General features: G+C 50.9%; 1 protein-coding gene across 1 annotated transcript in view; it reads left to right on the top strand.

The window, feature by feature from the left end:
• The window catches only part of C8H14orf132 (chromosome 8 C14orf132 homolog), a 28,763-nt gene extending 15,659 nt beyond the window's left edge, over nucleotides 1-13,104 (top strand). Inside the window, exon 2 of the mRNA XM_017678438.3 lies at nucleotides 6,690-13,104. Within this exon, the coding sequence (XP_017533927.1) occupies nucleotides 6,690-6,914 (225 nt within the window). The 3' untranslated portion in view covers nucleotides 6,915-13,104. The remainder of the gene's footprint in view (nucleotides 1-6,689) is intronic.
• Nucleotides 13,105-16,649: the final 3,545 nt, after the last annotated feature.

Genomic DNA, 16,649 nt, shown 5'->3' with positions numbered 1-16,649 from the left:
ATATGGTGAGTGTGCGTGGGCTTAATTCACTGCATTTTATTTTCAGGAAAACTCGTTAGCCAGTAGATAACCGGTGATGCCTGTGGGTAAGCAAGATGTAGAAAAATAAATGCTCAGATAATCGCACAGCTTTCTCACTAATCCTCCATCAGATAATTATTCTAATACTTAGTCTTCTCAGCAACCACCTCCCTTCTTAATGAGGCTTTAATCCAACTTCCTGAAGGTAAATCGTCTACCCACTGACCTGGGCCTTGAGCACCTTTGAAGTCAAAAGCCCTTGCAGGAGGCTTTCTTATCTGCTTACTGCTTTTCTCCAGCAAGTCTCTGTGCTTCCCCAGCGCCTGCCAGGTGTGCATGTCATCTCTGAACCACCCCACTGTCCTGCAGTCATGGTGTCACCCACAGGTCAGGTGAAGAAAAGGTGTGTGGGGTGCAGTAGCATGTCTGGGGCTGCACTGCACCCTCCGTGGGGACAGAACTTGAGTTTGCCTGCAGGCCTGAACTCCTAGCTCCATTCTTCCTCTTGAATCGTGGTGGGCATCACGGTCTGACTGCTCCCAGTTAATCAGGAAAGAAAGTCAGTGGGTCTCTGCACTCTGTCATTTATTACTCTTTGTTCCCTGCCTGTTGCAAAAGCTGGCATTGAGATTACAGCCACCCACATGCAATTTTACATAATCATTTGTAAATGTTGTTTTCAATTGGAAAGGAGGCATTTCCTACCTCTTCTTAGAGAAAATTCCTCCTTCTCAGCAAACTAGCAGCCATGGGAACAATCAGACCCCTCAAGGAATAGGCCCAGGTCCCTTTTCCAAACTTTTCGGCTGTAACTGGACCAGAGTTTTCCAACAGAGAACTGAAGTTCCTTCTTTGCTCCTGGGCTGTCAAGCAAGTTTTTTCTGGGGTGCCCTGGGCCTTGTCAGTCCTCGGAGGGACCTTTATACCCATGTTTCTGAGATGGTTTCTCTCCAACGGACACGTTTCCTGTGGAGCATGGTACAGCTTGATTTTGCCCAAACAAGCCAGTGAGCATATATGGAGTACCTGCTATGAGCAAAACACTCAGGATTTAAGGTGACAGCTCAGGTCACCCTGCCCTGAATCACAGCACATGGCAAAATCGTGACTTTTATCACATAAACAAAAATCTTTTCACTGGATGCTTGCAAAATCTCTGGGAGGTAGATGACGCAAAAACCATCATGTTTGTTTGAAAATTTGGTGAGCTGAGGCCAGAGGGGTTTTTAAGCAGCTGTTGATCTGCGCTTTGGGACAAGGTCTCAGCTCCCCCGATGGCAGATGGTCGCCTTCAGGAGCAGAGGGTTACGAAGGGGTAGCCCTCTCTCTGGACATGCCAGCTGAAAAGGATTTAAGGTTCTTCTTAAAAGCCCTCTTGACCCAGGGTACAGGACTGTGGGGTCCTTTTGAGGAATTCCAGAAATCCCATCTTAGTCTTTATTTGATTTCCTGACATTCACATCTTTCCATGCTGGGACCCCATTCCGACCAACTCCATGAAACAGCCTTGCTGTCTAGCAGGGACTGTGCATGTGGCACCAGCCTCCTTTACCTTGTCTGGCCCCGTTTTCTTCATAACAGACCGGGCTCTCTTTCCCTCCCAGGCACGGGCATATTTTCGATATGAGGTTATTTTTGCTTTTTGTTTTTGTGGATGTTCTCATTGGATTTCAGGAGTTCTTTCTGTTTCTGGTATGCTAAGAGTTTTTACCATGAATAGATGTCTATACTTTTGTTAAACTCTTTTTCTGCATCTGTTGATTTGATTCTGTTATGTTTCTTTTTATTTCTGTTAATTAGTGAATTATGTTAAAGGATAGTGAATGTTGACCCAGTCCCACATATCTCTCTTTTATATATTGCTAGATTCAATTTGCTAGTATCTGTTGTCTACTTTTTGCCTACATTCAATTAGGATATTGATCTTCAATTTTGTTTTCTTGTTCTGTCTTTGATTTTGGTAGTAGGATAATGCAGACACCATGAGCGTGATCTGGGAAGTGTTCCATAAAATGAGTTGGAAAGCGTCGTCTCTTCTGTTTTCTGGAAGAGGCTGTGCAGAATTGGTATTATTCTTCCATACTTATTTGATAGTATTTGCCAGTGAAACCATTTGGAGATTTCTTTCGTCATAAGATTTCTGCCTCACCTTCTGTAAGCAATGATGCCAGCGTCAGTCAGACTGGAAGGCCTTGGCAATGCTGTTGGGCTCTGTCTGCACAGACACCTCACAGGGGTGGGTCTGGCCTTGGGCAGGGCGTCCGTGCTGGTTCCATTCTCAAAGCCTTGACCGCGCGTCTTTGGTGGCTGCTGCGAATGCACAGCTTGGAGGGAGCCCAGAAGGTGTACAGATTCATACAGATTTAGGGGGTCTTCCTCCAGCTTTCTCCTCCTGGGATACTCTTCGGCTCCGGGGACTTTCTTGCGTAACCCTCTGGCAAGAGTCAGTGTGTCTGTCAACTGCATTTTCCTAGGCTGTCACATAGCCATGCGCATCGGTTTGCCTGATGGGCAAAGCGTAAGAGAAAAGGAGAAAGGATGAGGGGACTCCCCATACTCTTCAGTCCAAGGGGGCCCTTTTATTGGTTCCTCTGACCAGAGAGAAGGGTTTCTCTGGCATGTTAGGCTCCCCGTCACTGCCACAGACACGTGGCCAGCATCCGGGGCTCACAAGCTTTGAGTGCCTACAGCTGGGTGTGGCATGTTTCAGGCACATGTGCACACTTCATTCCCACAACCTGTGGGGCGGTTCCCACTATTATCCTCATTTTACAGATAAGGAAACTGAGTTCCAGAACGGATCAGTCACTTGCCCATGTCACACAGCCAGAAAGGAACAGAGCTGAGGCTCAGCCCCTTGCCTGATTCCTCAGCCCAAGCTACGCACCCCGACATACCCTGCTTCACATGAGATCCCAGTACCTGCTTTTGTCTCTGTGAACGTGCATGCAATGCCATTGTATAGCTACATTCCTTCTGAATGTTACACCCTCCAAGGTCAGAGGTCATTTCTAGCATCTGTCTCATCACCTCCTAGGGCAGGGTGTACCTTCAGCGTTTGTTGAATGAATAATGAATGGATGGACAACACTCTGAATCTATCCAAGCTTTATATTAGGACCATAGAGACCCTAGAATTTAGCAAGGAGAGAAATTATCTTTATAGTGTTTGCAGGCTGGCTGAAGACGTCCCTGGAATTTTCCAGTTAACTAAGTCACCCAGAGAGACTGGGCCACAGATGGTGTACTCTCAAGAGACAAAGCTGAAGGCCTGGTCCCTTGAACAAATTCTGAAATTGCATTTATTTCTCAGATTGGCCACACATAGAGTTGCCAGATTTAGCAAATAAAGATACAGGACTCCCAGTGAAATCTGAATGTCAGATCATTTTTTAGTATGCTTTCTCACTCTAAGTATGCCCAGTGTAATATTTGGGACATAATTATCCCCAAAAATTTATGTTGCCATTTATCTGAAATTCCGATATAACTCAGTGTCCTGGGGATTCTCTGAGGATTTTATCTAGGGCTTCTCTGACATCCTCTCTGCAAGGGTCTCACTTTAGGGCCATCTCCAGCTGACCCTGGCTGGCCCTCTCAGTGTCTGGCAAGGACCTCTGAGCATTGGTGGTCAATCATCTGAGCTTCTCCCTGGTAAGCAAGGCTCAGAGTGGGAGGCAGGGCCCCCGTGGGGCCAGAACAAGGGTCTTCTGACACCTAGCAGCACTGGAGTGCCAGAGCCCCCTGGGGACATGGGACAAAAGGAATGTTTCTACCCCCATAGGAATTTAACTTTAAAATCCACAGCCCAGGAGTATCAAATTCTAGTTGTGGCTGGGCCAGGGCGCCGCATTGCCAGTGCCCCAAGGACGCCTTCTAAGGGAGGAGGGCCTGGTGGGCACCAGTGTATGGCCAGACGCCCATGTCACAGAGCTCTGCCAGTGACCCATTCTCTCTGGCTCCCCTCCTCGGAAGGGTGGTCATTACCCAGGAAAGTGTCTGTCTGAGACACCTCTGGTTACTGCATTTTGAAGGTTTCCTTTTGGAAGCATTTTCTGTTCTTCTCCAGAGAGGCCCAGCTTAGGGGAGATATATGTAATCTCCATCTGTTCAGCAGGAACAGCTCTGCTCTAGGGGGTGGGCTGGGGACTGTGTGGACCCCAGGGGATGGTATCCCAGTGTCCGTGACAGCCAAGTCCTCCTGCAACCCCTCCACACCACACTTGGCCACCACGTGCCACACAGTGACCCCAGCACTGAGAGATGGGGGCCTTGAGGGGTGAGACCCCCTCCTGGCTCCAGGGAGTGGCCAGTCCCGCGATGGTGAGCATTACCATCTTGAGTATGACCCACTCCAGGCCTCAAAGCTTTGTTCCTCAAGCTTATAAAGTTTAAAAATACCAAACCATAACAGACGCTGAGCAAGTTAGACCAGCTTTAATATCGCATTATGTTTGTATCTTTTGTTATAATAAAGTATTGCAGATAAGGCAGTCTCCCTTCTCAGCGGCAGCCACTGTGGTGAATCTGGCTCAGATATTTACAATCCATGTTTATGCTTTGCCCTCTGTGTATGTGGATCTATGCAGAATATACAGTGTTATTTTGTAGGCATGTTTGAAGTGGGCCTACGTCACACAGCGAGGAAATGTCAGCTGCAGGCCGAATCTCAGCATGGCCTTAGGATTCTTGGCCAGGGGTCCTAGAATTCATTCATTCAGCAAACACTCTTTGAGCATCAGCTCTGTTTTAGGTGGGGGAATGCTGGGAAATAATGTGGATGAAATGCTGAGCCCCCCTGAGCGCATGACCATCAAAGGCTGCTTTTCTCAGCCCGAGCAGATGCTTGAAAGCCACCTGTTGACTCGGTAGTGGGCATCCTTTAAAAAGTAGCCGCTGAGCTGTGGGGCTGGGCGGGCGCAAAGCTGCCCGCAGTAGCTTCCTTGTGTTGCCCTCTGACGGTTCTCATTCCTACACAGACACTCTTCCATTTTCTCCCCTCCCTCCCCACCTCTCTTTCTTTCTGCTCCTCCTTCCATCTGCCTTGTCTCACCCCCAACTAGAGGGGGGCCCCACGGAGGCAGGGCCTCATCTTCTTGCTCCCCACTCTGTCCAGAGTCTAGAAGCGTGGCACCTATGAATACGCCACCATTATGCATTTGTCAGGCGAGTGACTGAGTGAAATGGCTCCCACTGTGCCCCGTGATTCTGGGTGCAGCTCACCTCTTACCTGCTGGAGTGTGGTTCTGGGGCCCCATATGGAGTCCGACCCGAGTTGGGGCTGCTGTGTGCACAGCAGGAGGCTCCCCAGCTCCATGCTCTCAGCCCTGACTCCAGCACGGATTGGGGCGGTGGCCTTGACCTCTGCTTTCCCATCTGTGAAATGGGGACGCAGTGGAACTCTCCAGCAGGATAGCTGAGGGTTTCAACAAAAGTATTTTAAACCCTCTGACATGTTCCTTGACCACAGGAGAAATGCCCAGTAAACATGAATTGAAGGAAGACTCGGTTGATTGGTATTCTCTCATTCAGACACCATTGTAGAAAAACATTCTGGGCCTAACAGGTGGCAGAGAACATACCCTGTTCAGCCTCTGTAAAGTTCTGGAAGGGCCTGGATGCCTTGGCCATTGATGTCTTGGACTGGAGCTGGAGGGGTCTCTTCACGGCTATATCCAGGGGCATATCTGTGAGAAGCCCACCTCCTCCACCCCCAGCCTGGAGCCTCAGCTGCAGGGAACCTTTACAGATGGAAAGAGGGCACCCTGGTGCCCAGCATGCAAACCCACCAGCGTCCTTACATTGGCAGTGCACTGGGGCGGCGGGAACTAGAGTCACCCTCTGCGGACATTGTCTCTGGGCGCCCGAAGTGCTGATATATTCACATCTGTTGACTTAGAAGTTCTGTATCTGGAGTCTGCCCCAGTAAATGAAAATGCATGTACAAGCACATATATGCATATATGTACACGCAAATGCATGTATAAGGATGTTTATCAGTGTGTTGTTTATAATAGGAAAAATCAAAATTCCAAAATCTCTAATTCTAGGAGAATGGTTAAAATGTGCCTTATATTTATGATAGAATACTATGTAACTCTTAAAATGGTATTTTGATAGTTTTTTTATACAGAGATGTAAAACCACAGTTTAAATGTTTTCTCTCCCTTTCTCCCTCACACACAGAAAAAAAAAGATTGTAAAGAAAAATGTCAAAATGTTAACAGTGATTATCCCAAAGTGGTAAGATAATGATTTGCATTTTTTTCTTTTTCGTCTTCTATAGTTTCTTAATGCTCTAAACTGGGTGTAGGTTACTTTGAAAATTACAAGAGAAATAAAGGCATTTTATACGTGTGCTGTCGTGGAAGGACCTCGCATTTAGAGAGGGAGGGTCTGTAAGTCTCAGCGAGACGCCAGCTAGCTCTGGGGTGAGATGCTGAGCCGCTCGCTGCCTTGGTGCTTCCATCTGCAAAGTGGGCATCAGAGTGTCTGCCTCAAAGGTTGCTGTGAATACACATGCTTGTAGCTTATAATATGCACAGTTTAAAAAAGGTGAAGAAGCCCTGTTAGATGTGGTATGGGCTTGCTTCCAGGCAGGGGTCCCTCTGGAGGCGGTTCTTCCCAGGCCCCTGTGAGCCCTGGTTAATTCTCTCCCTCCTTCACAGCTGCCCATGATGGGAGGCGCCTTCATGGACTCGCCCAACGAGGACTTCAGCACCGAGTACTCCCTCTTTAACTCCTCCACCAACGTCCACGCGGCCTCCAACGGCCAGGGCCAGCCGGAGGAGCCTCCTCGGTCCTCCAATGACGCCGTCTTGCTCTGGATTGCCATCATAGCAACACTTGGGAACATTGTGGTGGTGGGGGTGGTGTACGCCTTCACCTTCTGAGGGACTGTTGGCCTGCGGCTGCACCCATGTTCTGGAACCAGGAGCTCTGGCCGTGCACATGGCCTCTCCAGGGCCAGCGTCTGTGCATCAGGAATCCCCAAGCAGTCCTGATTTTAAATATTCCATACTGTGGTCAAGCTGATCCTGAAAACCTGGGAGCATGAACTTCTGGATGCAGAGGCAGGACCAGCCAAAGCCTTTGAGGAGCATATTGGGAATTCTTGGAACTGCGTTCCAAGAACCTGAGACCAGAGGGAACAGCCCATTGGGCTAACATTACCGACGTGGCTGGATGCTAGCTTGCTGGCGGTAAATAATCACTTATGTGTCTTGTTTTTATGCAAAATTAGCACACCTGGTGTGTGGGGTGCCAGGCAAGAGCAGCCACCAGAACTTGACTGTTCCCGACCCAATCTTGGTTTCCCACTCGGCCCCTTGGGATGTTGATGGTGGTCACTTGAAGGGCCATAGAATGTTCCTCGTTTGAGTTGGGAATGACACCTTTGTCACCTGACCCCTTTTGAGACCCAAATCCATCAGGAAACCCAAGGACTGGGGACATTACTTGACGCGATGGGATTTCCAGGATGGGGTGGGGTTTTTATCTACTGGATGGACTTTCTCTTCTTTTTAAAAAGAGAAGCACCTTTAAAAACTTGATCTGCCAAGCAGCTAACTCTTCAGGCCTCCTGCATGAAGATGCTCTTTCTTCTCTGGGAAGTTATGGAATTTTAGAGATGAGTAAGGCTTGTGTCCACCTAATCATTTGATGGATGGGAGGGTGAGGGGTGTGATTTGCCTGCCGTCAGTGGGCAAATTAATGGAGGGGTCAGAATAGGAGGCATGTTTCCTGACTCAGCCCAAGTTTCCTCCACCCCAGCTAAGCACTCTCTTGGGCAGACTCCTGCCTTCTCAGCTGCCCCCGGGGAATATATCCAGAGGGTCTTGAAGCTGTGCAAGGTGGCAGGACGTTTGGACACCTACGTACTTAAACTCACGTGGCTCCCATGCACTCTGCTGCAGGTGTGAATGTGCTCTGTCTGAGGCAGTTTCCTTACATCCTTAAAAGTCAGTGGCTGAGGGGCCCAGCAAACGAGAGAGCCCTATAAAAACTGGAGCAGGCTGGGACAGATAGTATGGCTTTAGTGCTAAAGGAATAGTATGGCAGAGGGCTCAGTTTCTTCTGTCCTTAGGAACTAAGTCCCTGGACAGAACCCCCTTTCTTAGGGAGCCCCCCTTTGCCAACTACAGTGGCAGGGGCTCACGTATGGGCTCACTCGCTGGCAGGCCAGGAGTGGCTTTCTCCTTGTCATCTCCCTGTACTGTACAAAAGCAAATAAATGGCAAACACACCCCCCTTGTGCTTGAGAAATTTAGAAAGCTGATTAAGAAGCCCTTGTGCATGTTTGGGGACAATTGAAAACAGCCTGAATTTGTCACTGTGGTCTCAGGAGAAATTAGTGTTTTTAATGAGAGGCAAAGGGACATCTTAATTGTCCAGAGGCAGCCACTCATGTCTGGTAGGTTGGCACCGAGCTGCTCTGATAACAGGATTACCAGTCAAGCTCCAGACAGTGCCGGCAGTGGGCTGCCACCTCTTATTGGCCCCATCTGTCAGTGTAGCCACACGTCCATCCACAAACGCTTCAGCCCAAGTGGAGGTCAGGAGTGCAGAGAGCTGGCGTGACCTTTGCAGAGAGGGAGAAGGGATGTGAGGCCTTCTGTCTGGACTCCTGGAGTGGTGGGCAGGGCGCTGGTGTCTGCAGGAGCAGCCCTCCGGCTGGGTTGGATATTAGCCATTGTGTGCCCCTCATCCCAGCTGCTTGCTCAGCAGACTCCCCTCTGTCAAGCGCCCGTGTCTGCCCCATGAGCAAGGTCTTTCTTAGACAGGGTCTTCGTGAGAGACCCAAGGAGGGAGGTCCAGTGCCTGGGCAGGGAGGCAAGGCCATGCTTGGTGCCTTCTTGAGGAACCTTCACCTTCCTACCCCACATCCCCAGGGAAGCCTGCAGGCCTGCAGAAAGCAGGTGGCTGTCCCCTGTGCTCCAGATGGCCTGTGGGGATGGCAGTGGGAGAGAGGGTCCCATTTTGCCATGAGGAGGACAGGGTGGCTTCAGGAGCCCAGGGGCGCCAGTGTTCTCCGGGTCATTCTGCGCACAGGGGTCTCCCTTATGAATGCTTTTTTCCCCTGATTTAAATGTCAGTTAAATTCACCTCTTGTCTTTCTCTCTTTTCAGTGCCAAGGCCATAGGTGGTCAGGAGTTCTAGGGACCAGTCTGTCCAAACTTTGCATCACAGAGACTGCTTAGGGTCACTCCATCTCATCTCCTATGGTGTCTTTATCTATTTTTATTTTACCTGCACTCTGGTGACGAGGATAGACGTGCGTGTCAGCGTCTGATGAAAGAGGTAGGGGGAGGTTTTCCAGGCAGAGAGTGTGCTACACTCTGCCCCCTGCCTTGGCCGGTACCGGTATTCTGTCTGGATGTTAGGCTAAGTCAAGAATTCTGACACCACTGTCTGAGTATTATGTCTAGGCACTGGGCTAGATCCACATGTGCATATTTACTCCTTACAATTCCTTTACAGCATCACTGCTCGAATACACAGGTAAGGAACCAGAAGCTCAGAAGAGTAGAGTAACTTGCCTGAGGCCACACAGCACCAAAATGATGAGCTGGGATTTGAATCTGGCTCATCTGGCTCTTTCTGCCATGTCATGCAGCCTTTGGGGGCTGGAGGCCTCTCCAGGGCACATTTAAACCAGGTCTGAGTCTGTAGAGAACCATTTTCCAAAGCCTCACTTCATGGTGTGGCCTGGGCCAGTTCTGGCTTCTACGTCTCTGAGCATCGCCAGAATACGGCACCCTCGTCCCCCTGCCTGGTGCCCTCTCTCTCCCGGGCTTTAGGGGTGATGGTCCCTCTCACCTGCCCCTCTCCCACCCTGTAAAGTTGAACATCAGTGTGTGTGGCCAGAGAAACTCCTAGAGACCAGCTTCCTTAGGGTGCATGAAGAGGGGCCTGGCCAAGGCCAGCAGAGGAGCCCATGCAGGGGGTGCCTCAGGAAGCCAGGACTGCAGAAGAGAGGCACGGGACCATCACCGGAGCTTTGGAGGAGAGACCCCAGGACACCAGCCAGGCGTGTTTTAGGGTGTGTCCACACCCTCCCGGAGGGGCCTGGGCAGATGACCGCTCTGCCGGTTCCTGCGCTGCCACTCAGGTCCCTTCCCTTTTCCATGAGCTCAAGTCAAGAGGCAAATGAGACTCCCCTACCTCTCTCTGCCCCCCAGAGAGGTGATTATTTCCCTTTAGGAATCCCCCAGGATTTGAGGAGAAATTTAGGGAGGACAGACTAGTACCACTTGGCTGGGGAGGCAGCAGGCCATTTTGTACCCATTGTAAAGGAGGGCTTGGATGCCAGCCCAACCCCTAGCATATGCTGGAATCCCTCCCTGGAGACGTGAGACTTGGCCGTTGTCTGCTCTGCCACCTGAATCCTTGCAGACAGATGGTACTCTCCTTCCCTAGGGGCATGACCTTCCAGTTCCTCATTAGTAGTGACGTTAATAATTATGATTCTTACTGCTGGCATTTATTGTTCATCTTCCTGTGCTGTGTGCCTTTTGCATTTCATTTACTTCTCAAATCACCCCTTGGGGGCAGGAGTGAGGATGCAGAAAAATGCACATTAATTATTGCCCCATTTTTCTGTTGGGAAAGCTGAGGCCAGGCTAAGCTCGTAAGCCTGAGAACCCACAGTGGAAGAGCTGAGATTGGGATGCAGCTCAGTTGGCTGCACAGGCCGGGGGGTGACCCTGCGTCTATCTCCCTGTGTCCACACCTTCTAGGATGAGGCCTCCGGCATGGCCCATCCCAAGCCAGGGCCCCTCAGGCTGGGGCTGTTTGGTCCCAGAGAACCAGGTTTAGGTCTAAGTCCTGGGAAAAGCAGTTAGAGGCATTAGAGAGCATCTAATAGGACCTCTAATTTGGGGTAGGGCAGCTGGGGCCACTTAGTCAATTAGTGGAGAGCTGACAAGTGCCTGGATGCCTGGCGCCCTATGCCTGGCCCAGGGCGCATCTCCCAGCATGCTCTGCACTCCCCGGGGAGTACAGGGTGGCCCTGGATGACCAGCCTCAGCTCTGAGACGGGCATCATGTTCTTTGCCAGCTGTCACCCAGCCCCCTTCACCATGTCCTGGCAAATGCCCTTGGTCTCCAGGGCAAGTCCTGGGCTCACTGGGCTGCTGTGAGGGGTCACTCGGGGAGTCGTGCTTAGGGGTCCCATGGGAGTGGTCAGAGCTGGAATGACCCTTGCCCACCGGCCCACCTCTCCTACCCCACACACTCCACAGGCCCCTGACCTTGGTCATTCAGTGAGCCGGGCTGAGGGCAGGCTGAGTGCTGAGAGCTCAAAGGGACAGACTTCACAACCTACAAGGAGAAAAGAAGCCTCTCTAAGAAACCCAGGTGATCAGAATTAAACTGTGGCCAGTATTCCCAGCTCAGTGAGTCACTTCTGAGATTGGACCTTGAGCATTTTCTTTCCTTTTGTTTTTCAAAATGGAAACTGTGACGACTGAAGAGAGGACAGCTTCCCCCAGAGCGAGAGGCAGTAACGCAGCCAGAGCATGATGGAATGGCCAGAAGTACATAAAACTGACTCCACAAATTATGTCATGTAAATATCCACATTATTTGTTCTGAGTCACTGTAAAAGTCATACGTTTTTTATCACACTAGATAATAAAAGCAGAGAAAGCCCTTGGTGAGAGTGGGCAAGCTGTACAGTACCCTGAACGTACCGAGCACCCGTCTTCTGACCTGCGCCTGCCCACACCTCTCCGGAAGAGGTTTGAGACCCGTCCTGCCTTGGGAATAGATCCTGACTGATACACAGGAAACATTTTCAGGGAATTTGTGTTTTGTGGCTGTTGGAGAAATACAGAGCTCCATTCCTCACTGAGTCCCCTTCGTGTGACCAAGCAGCCACCAGGGCCCCAGTGTCTGTCTCACTGTGTTAACAAACTGGAGAGTTCCCGCATTTACAGAGAATTGTCCCAACAATCCAGATGGTTCTGACCAGGGCTCTGTAAGCTGGCAGGGAGGGGGCTGCCAACCTTTTACACTTGAGGAAACTGAGTGTCTCAGAGGTTTGGGAGAGTTGCAGGTCAGGCTGGTCAGCAGGTCACCCAGGGCATCTATCCACAAAGTTTCTGAACTGTTAGGCCAGTGGTTCTTAACTGGGGAAAATCTTGTTCCCCGGAGAACCTTGGGCAATGTGCAGAAACAATTTTGGTTGGTTGGGAAATCGAGCACTCAGACATACTATCTCGGATTCCCAACGATGGGTGTTTTCGAAGCTCTACTTTTCCCCGTTTGTGAATCTTTGAATAAATCAAAGCTCTTCCAAGCGACAGCAGTGATCATGGTTGCTGCCCTGATTTCAAATAACTCCAGCCGAGGGCGGAGGTCTGGACTGTAGAAAGCCTTTTGGAAATCCACATAACCCTCCATTTCTGCTGTCTTGGCTTTCGTGAGCAGTCTCAGCCTGGATGGAGAACATCTTAGGACGTGGATGGGAGGATGGGGCTGAGCTTCGCCCTTGTTCTCCCCACCCAGGAACTGTCCCTGGGACCTTGAGGGACCTGGCCTCTCACCAATGCATCTGAAAAGCACCACTTTGGAGAAGAAGGGGTGGAGTTGGGGGTTGCTTAGCAGCCCTTGTGCGAACCTGCTTCTCTGTTTCTGACCCTTTTCCATGTCCCTGCTCTGTTTCCCCCAGTGGAAGGCATATTGACACTTTCTACTATTTCAAGTTTTACAGAAACCTTATTCTTGTAACTCGCCACTCCCCAGATACCAATTCTTCACTCCGAGAGAATCGGAAATGTTTGTGTCTTACTAATGTTTTCATAACCAACTTGTAAATGTAAGTAGTTTACTGAATAAAAAGGTATTTTAACTATTCTTGTCCTTTGCTACTCAGGCCCCCTGGTTTCGTGATAAGATCACTAACTTTTATTACAGTGAAAAGGCTATTTCTTAAGATAGGGTTTCAGTGTGGTCCTTTGGGGAGAAATACCCAACCTTAGTGACTGTAAAATTGTGGCTGTGGAATTGTGTTCCTTTGACTGTTACACCATTGCTGTTGTCGTTTTCTATTATGATAATTAAAAAAAACATTAATCCTCAGTGTCTGAATCCAGCCTCTGCTTTGTCTAAAGGAGAGCGTCTGCTCATCATTGCCAGAGTCAGCTTGAGGTCCTCTCCATTCTGGTGCCCCTCCCACCCCACCCCAGGAGGGACAGATCCCCTCCCCCAGGCCCCTCCAGGGCCCCTCTGTCCTCACACCTGTAGCAAATAGTAGCTACCTGCACTTCCCCAGCAGCGCTTTCCACCCTCCACGTCCTGAGAGCAAGCTGCCACATTCAACTTCTCGTGCCTCGGCCCTGGCACAGGACCTGGGCCATGGTACACACCCTGCAGACGCTCGGGGAATGAATGAGTGATGTCTGAGAGACCCGCCCAGTACGTTTCAATGACACGCGGGACAGAGTTAAATGGTTATGGTTTCATTCATTCATCCACCGAGAACAGCAAACATGTAATTTACAAGGTGCTCTGTGCAGCTCTGTGCCCTTTTCATAGAGGTGACTCTTGGTCTTCAGAACAAGTATACAAAGTAGACACTATTGCTACCCTCTTTCCTGTCTTCACAAATGGAGAAACTGAGGCAAGAGAGGTTTCTTGCCCAAGACCATGGAGCTAGTGAGTGGCAGAACCGGGACTGGACTCCAGGACTGGCTCGGAGTCCATATGCACAGGGCTATGAGATGGCGGCTCTGTGCTGGGAGCAGGGAAGCCGGCGGCAAGTGAGCAACCTACTCAGAATACATTTTTGAGAGGGAGAGAGGCACAAAATGATGTCCCTGTCAGGTGTCACATGCTGCAAGGATAGGGGGCTAAGTGTGTGCTCTGCACCAGGGTCCCTCCCAAAGGGTTTCTACATCAAGTCCTAAAGGAGGTCTGCCGCAGCGGTCAGGACGGCATTGAAGCAGGACTGGTGCAAGGAGTTCATGGGCATCTGTGGCTTAGGCAAGAGCTGGCAGCTAATGGGAACTTAAACCCAGAGCCTAGTCATCCTAAAAGGTAGAAGGGGTCCACCTCTGGGCAGGTGCAGGAGGAGGGTGCCTGCCAGTCAAAAGATTCTTGGGCCAAGAGTCAAGAGTTCCATGACCAAGGAGCCTTGGGCTGCGGAGGTGTCCCCCCTCCACCCCTAACTGTGGCCTTGGACTAGCTCCAGCTCTCCCAGTCCTTCTGTTGGGCAGGAAGACCCAGTGCCTTCAGGGGCCCAGAGCCAGGCCATTCTGTGCCTGCAGACAACCAACACCTGCCACCATCAGGTCCGGGGCCTGACATGAGATGAAAATGCGGGGCTCATATTCAAGGTTTTAAGAATTTCAAGATGGTGTCTACAGGACATTAAACCATGTGTGAGGCTCTTCTGGGAGCGGGGACCTGTGTGACTGCCCAGGTTACACGCCCACAAAGCCGGCCCTGGCCGCTGCCATTCTGAATATGCAGCCAAGACAAGCAAGGGGTAGATTAACACACTCCACACCACACCACGCTACCTTCTGTCTTAGGAGGCTTCTCAAATTTTCAGGAAGTTAAAGTTGACCACTCATGGGAGATGCAGAAAGGGCCAGAAAATGCTCCCATTCCTACAGGCAAGCTTCTTTCACAGTGTGACTTGGCAGTACCCCATCCAGAGGTGGACCTTATTTATCTCCCCGACCTCTGACTCTGGGTTGGCCTTGTGACCTGCCTCTCCACCAACAGGGTCTGGCAGGACTGACGTTGGGCCAGTCCTGGGAGTCGGCCCCTGGAAGGCTTGCAGGGACCTCTTCTGATGACTTTGGAGCCCTGCGGACCCAAGACTAGCAGCCTGCTAGATAAGGAGAGCCCAGAGCATGGCCACCCTCTAAGCCCCAGTCAAGCGCCCCCCAGCTGCCCCACAGGTGAGCCAGCCAAGGGAGGGGAGAAAGCCAAGGAAAACAAGGTGCTCCACAATGTCAAGGGCTGCACGGCACTCCCTAGGCAGCAGGTAAAGCCAAATAGATCACTGAGGGCTGCCTGAGGAGGCAAGACCCTACTGTGCTTAGAATCTAAAGAAGTAGGGGCACAACAGAGGGTTGCATGGATGCTGGGGGATAGGAGGCCAGGCTGGACCCTGGAAGTCAAGGCAGAAAAGGCAGATAAGCAGACAAAGCCAGCTAGACGGGGCCCTGAACATCAGGGTGAGAAGTCATGGTGGGCAGTGGCTGCCTGCCATCAGCTACACCCAAGCAGGGCTGGTCCTCAGAGTGCCCAGTGTCTGGAACAGGAAGGCAGCAAGGACGCTGAGAAGTGACTCCCAAATGCCTCCCAAACCTGCGCCTCAGGCCATCTTCCTGGCCCCTCCACTCTGCCTCCAGCTCGGGCCAGTAGCTGGGCTCCCCTCCCCTTCGTGCACATGCAGGATGGCAGAGCCACTCGTGCAGCCCAGCGCCCTGCAGTTTCAAGACTGAAGAGCATCATTTCAAAATAAAGCAAGATTTCTCAAGAAAAGGAGGCAGTATCCACAGTCCAGTACTGCCACATTTATATTTTAAGAGGCTGCAACTAGGTCAGTCTACCCAAAATGTCATCCCTACTCCCCACTGCCATGTCTCTGCTAGCGTTTATACTAAATGCTTGGTTTTACAAATTTGATTTGCAAATACACATATCTGTATTCTATTTGCCTACTGCGATCAATCTTGATATTTCAGTGGTTTGAAATGGGTTTCCTGGAGCAGAAAGTTGATAATGCAATATTAGGTCTGTAGAGGAATAAATGTGCAAAGAACCACAGCTCTTCACTTTTGTTCAGGAGCGCTTGAGTTGTGAGTTGGTGGGGCAAGTGTGCGCCCTCCTCTGGACAAGCCTACCTGTCCTACTAGCTGTGCACCCCTGGAGGGCAAAGCCCCCTTTGGTTCACCCTTGTGTCCCCCACAATGCCCAGCTCAGGCGTGGCATAGGGCCATACTTGCAGAAGTTGGGAAATAAATATATGAGAGCAGATGGGCTGAAGAAAGCAGCCGCCCTCCGTGCTGGCAGAATGGCCATTCCCTGCTTGGAGACTGAGCACAGGGGTGGAAGAAGAGGAGGGAGAGAGGAGGGCAGGTGTCCAGGGCCCACACGGGCCCCCTTGGGATTCGGGGGCCTAGCCTGTTTGCACGGCTCCAAAGCCTGCCCTCCCTGGTGACTTTCCATTTGCCCTGGGCAGGCCCCCAGTTGCTCAGGTTCCTGCAGAGTGCTGGCCTGGCCAGGGCTGCAGAAATGATTAATATTTGTGCAATCTAGGCTGCTGGGGCCTTATCTGCAAACTATAGAAATAACCTAACCACCCTGATAACCGGCACTTGGAGCCATGCTGCCCTAGGGGTGTGCAAAACACTTTCCAAACCAGCTTTGGTCCCTCCCAGCTGACATCTGCTCAGCCTCTCCGCACCACCAATCTGGGCCAGGCTCTGAGATGCATAGAAGGCAGGGCCCCTATTCTTTGTCTGGGGGTGAGGGGTGCATGTGATCAGCTGAAGACAACAGGGTGCAAATGCAGACAGTGGGAAGCCTGGGGACAGGCTTGGGGAGCCAGAGGAAGGCCTCTAACCAGGCTGGTACCTCAGGCCAGACGCCATGTGTCCAGTTTTTAG

Source organism: Manis javanica, chromosome 8 (assembly GCF_040802235.1).
Source record: "Manis javanica isolate MJ-LG chromosome 8, MJ_LKY, whole genome shotgun sequence".
Taxonomy (NCBI): Eukaryota; Metazoa; Chordata; class Mammalia; order Pholidota; family Manidae; genus Manis; species Manis javanica.
The sequence above is the reverse complement of the archived record's forward strand: the minus strand, read 5'-3'. Positions and strand labels throughout refer to the sequence as shown.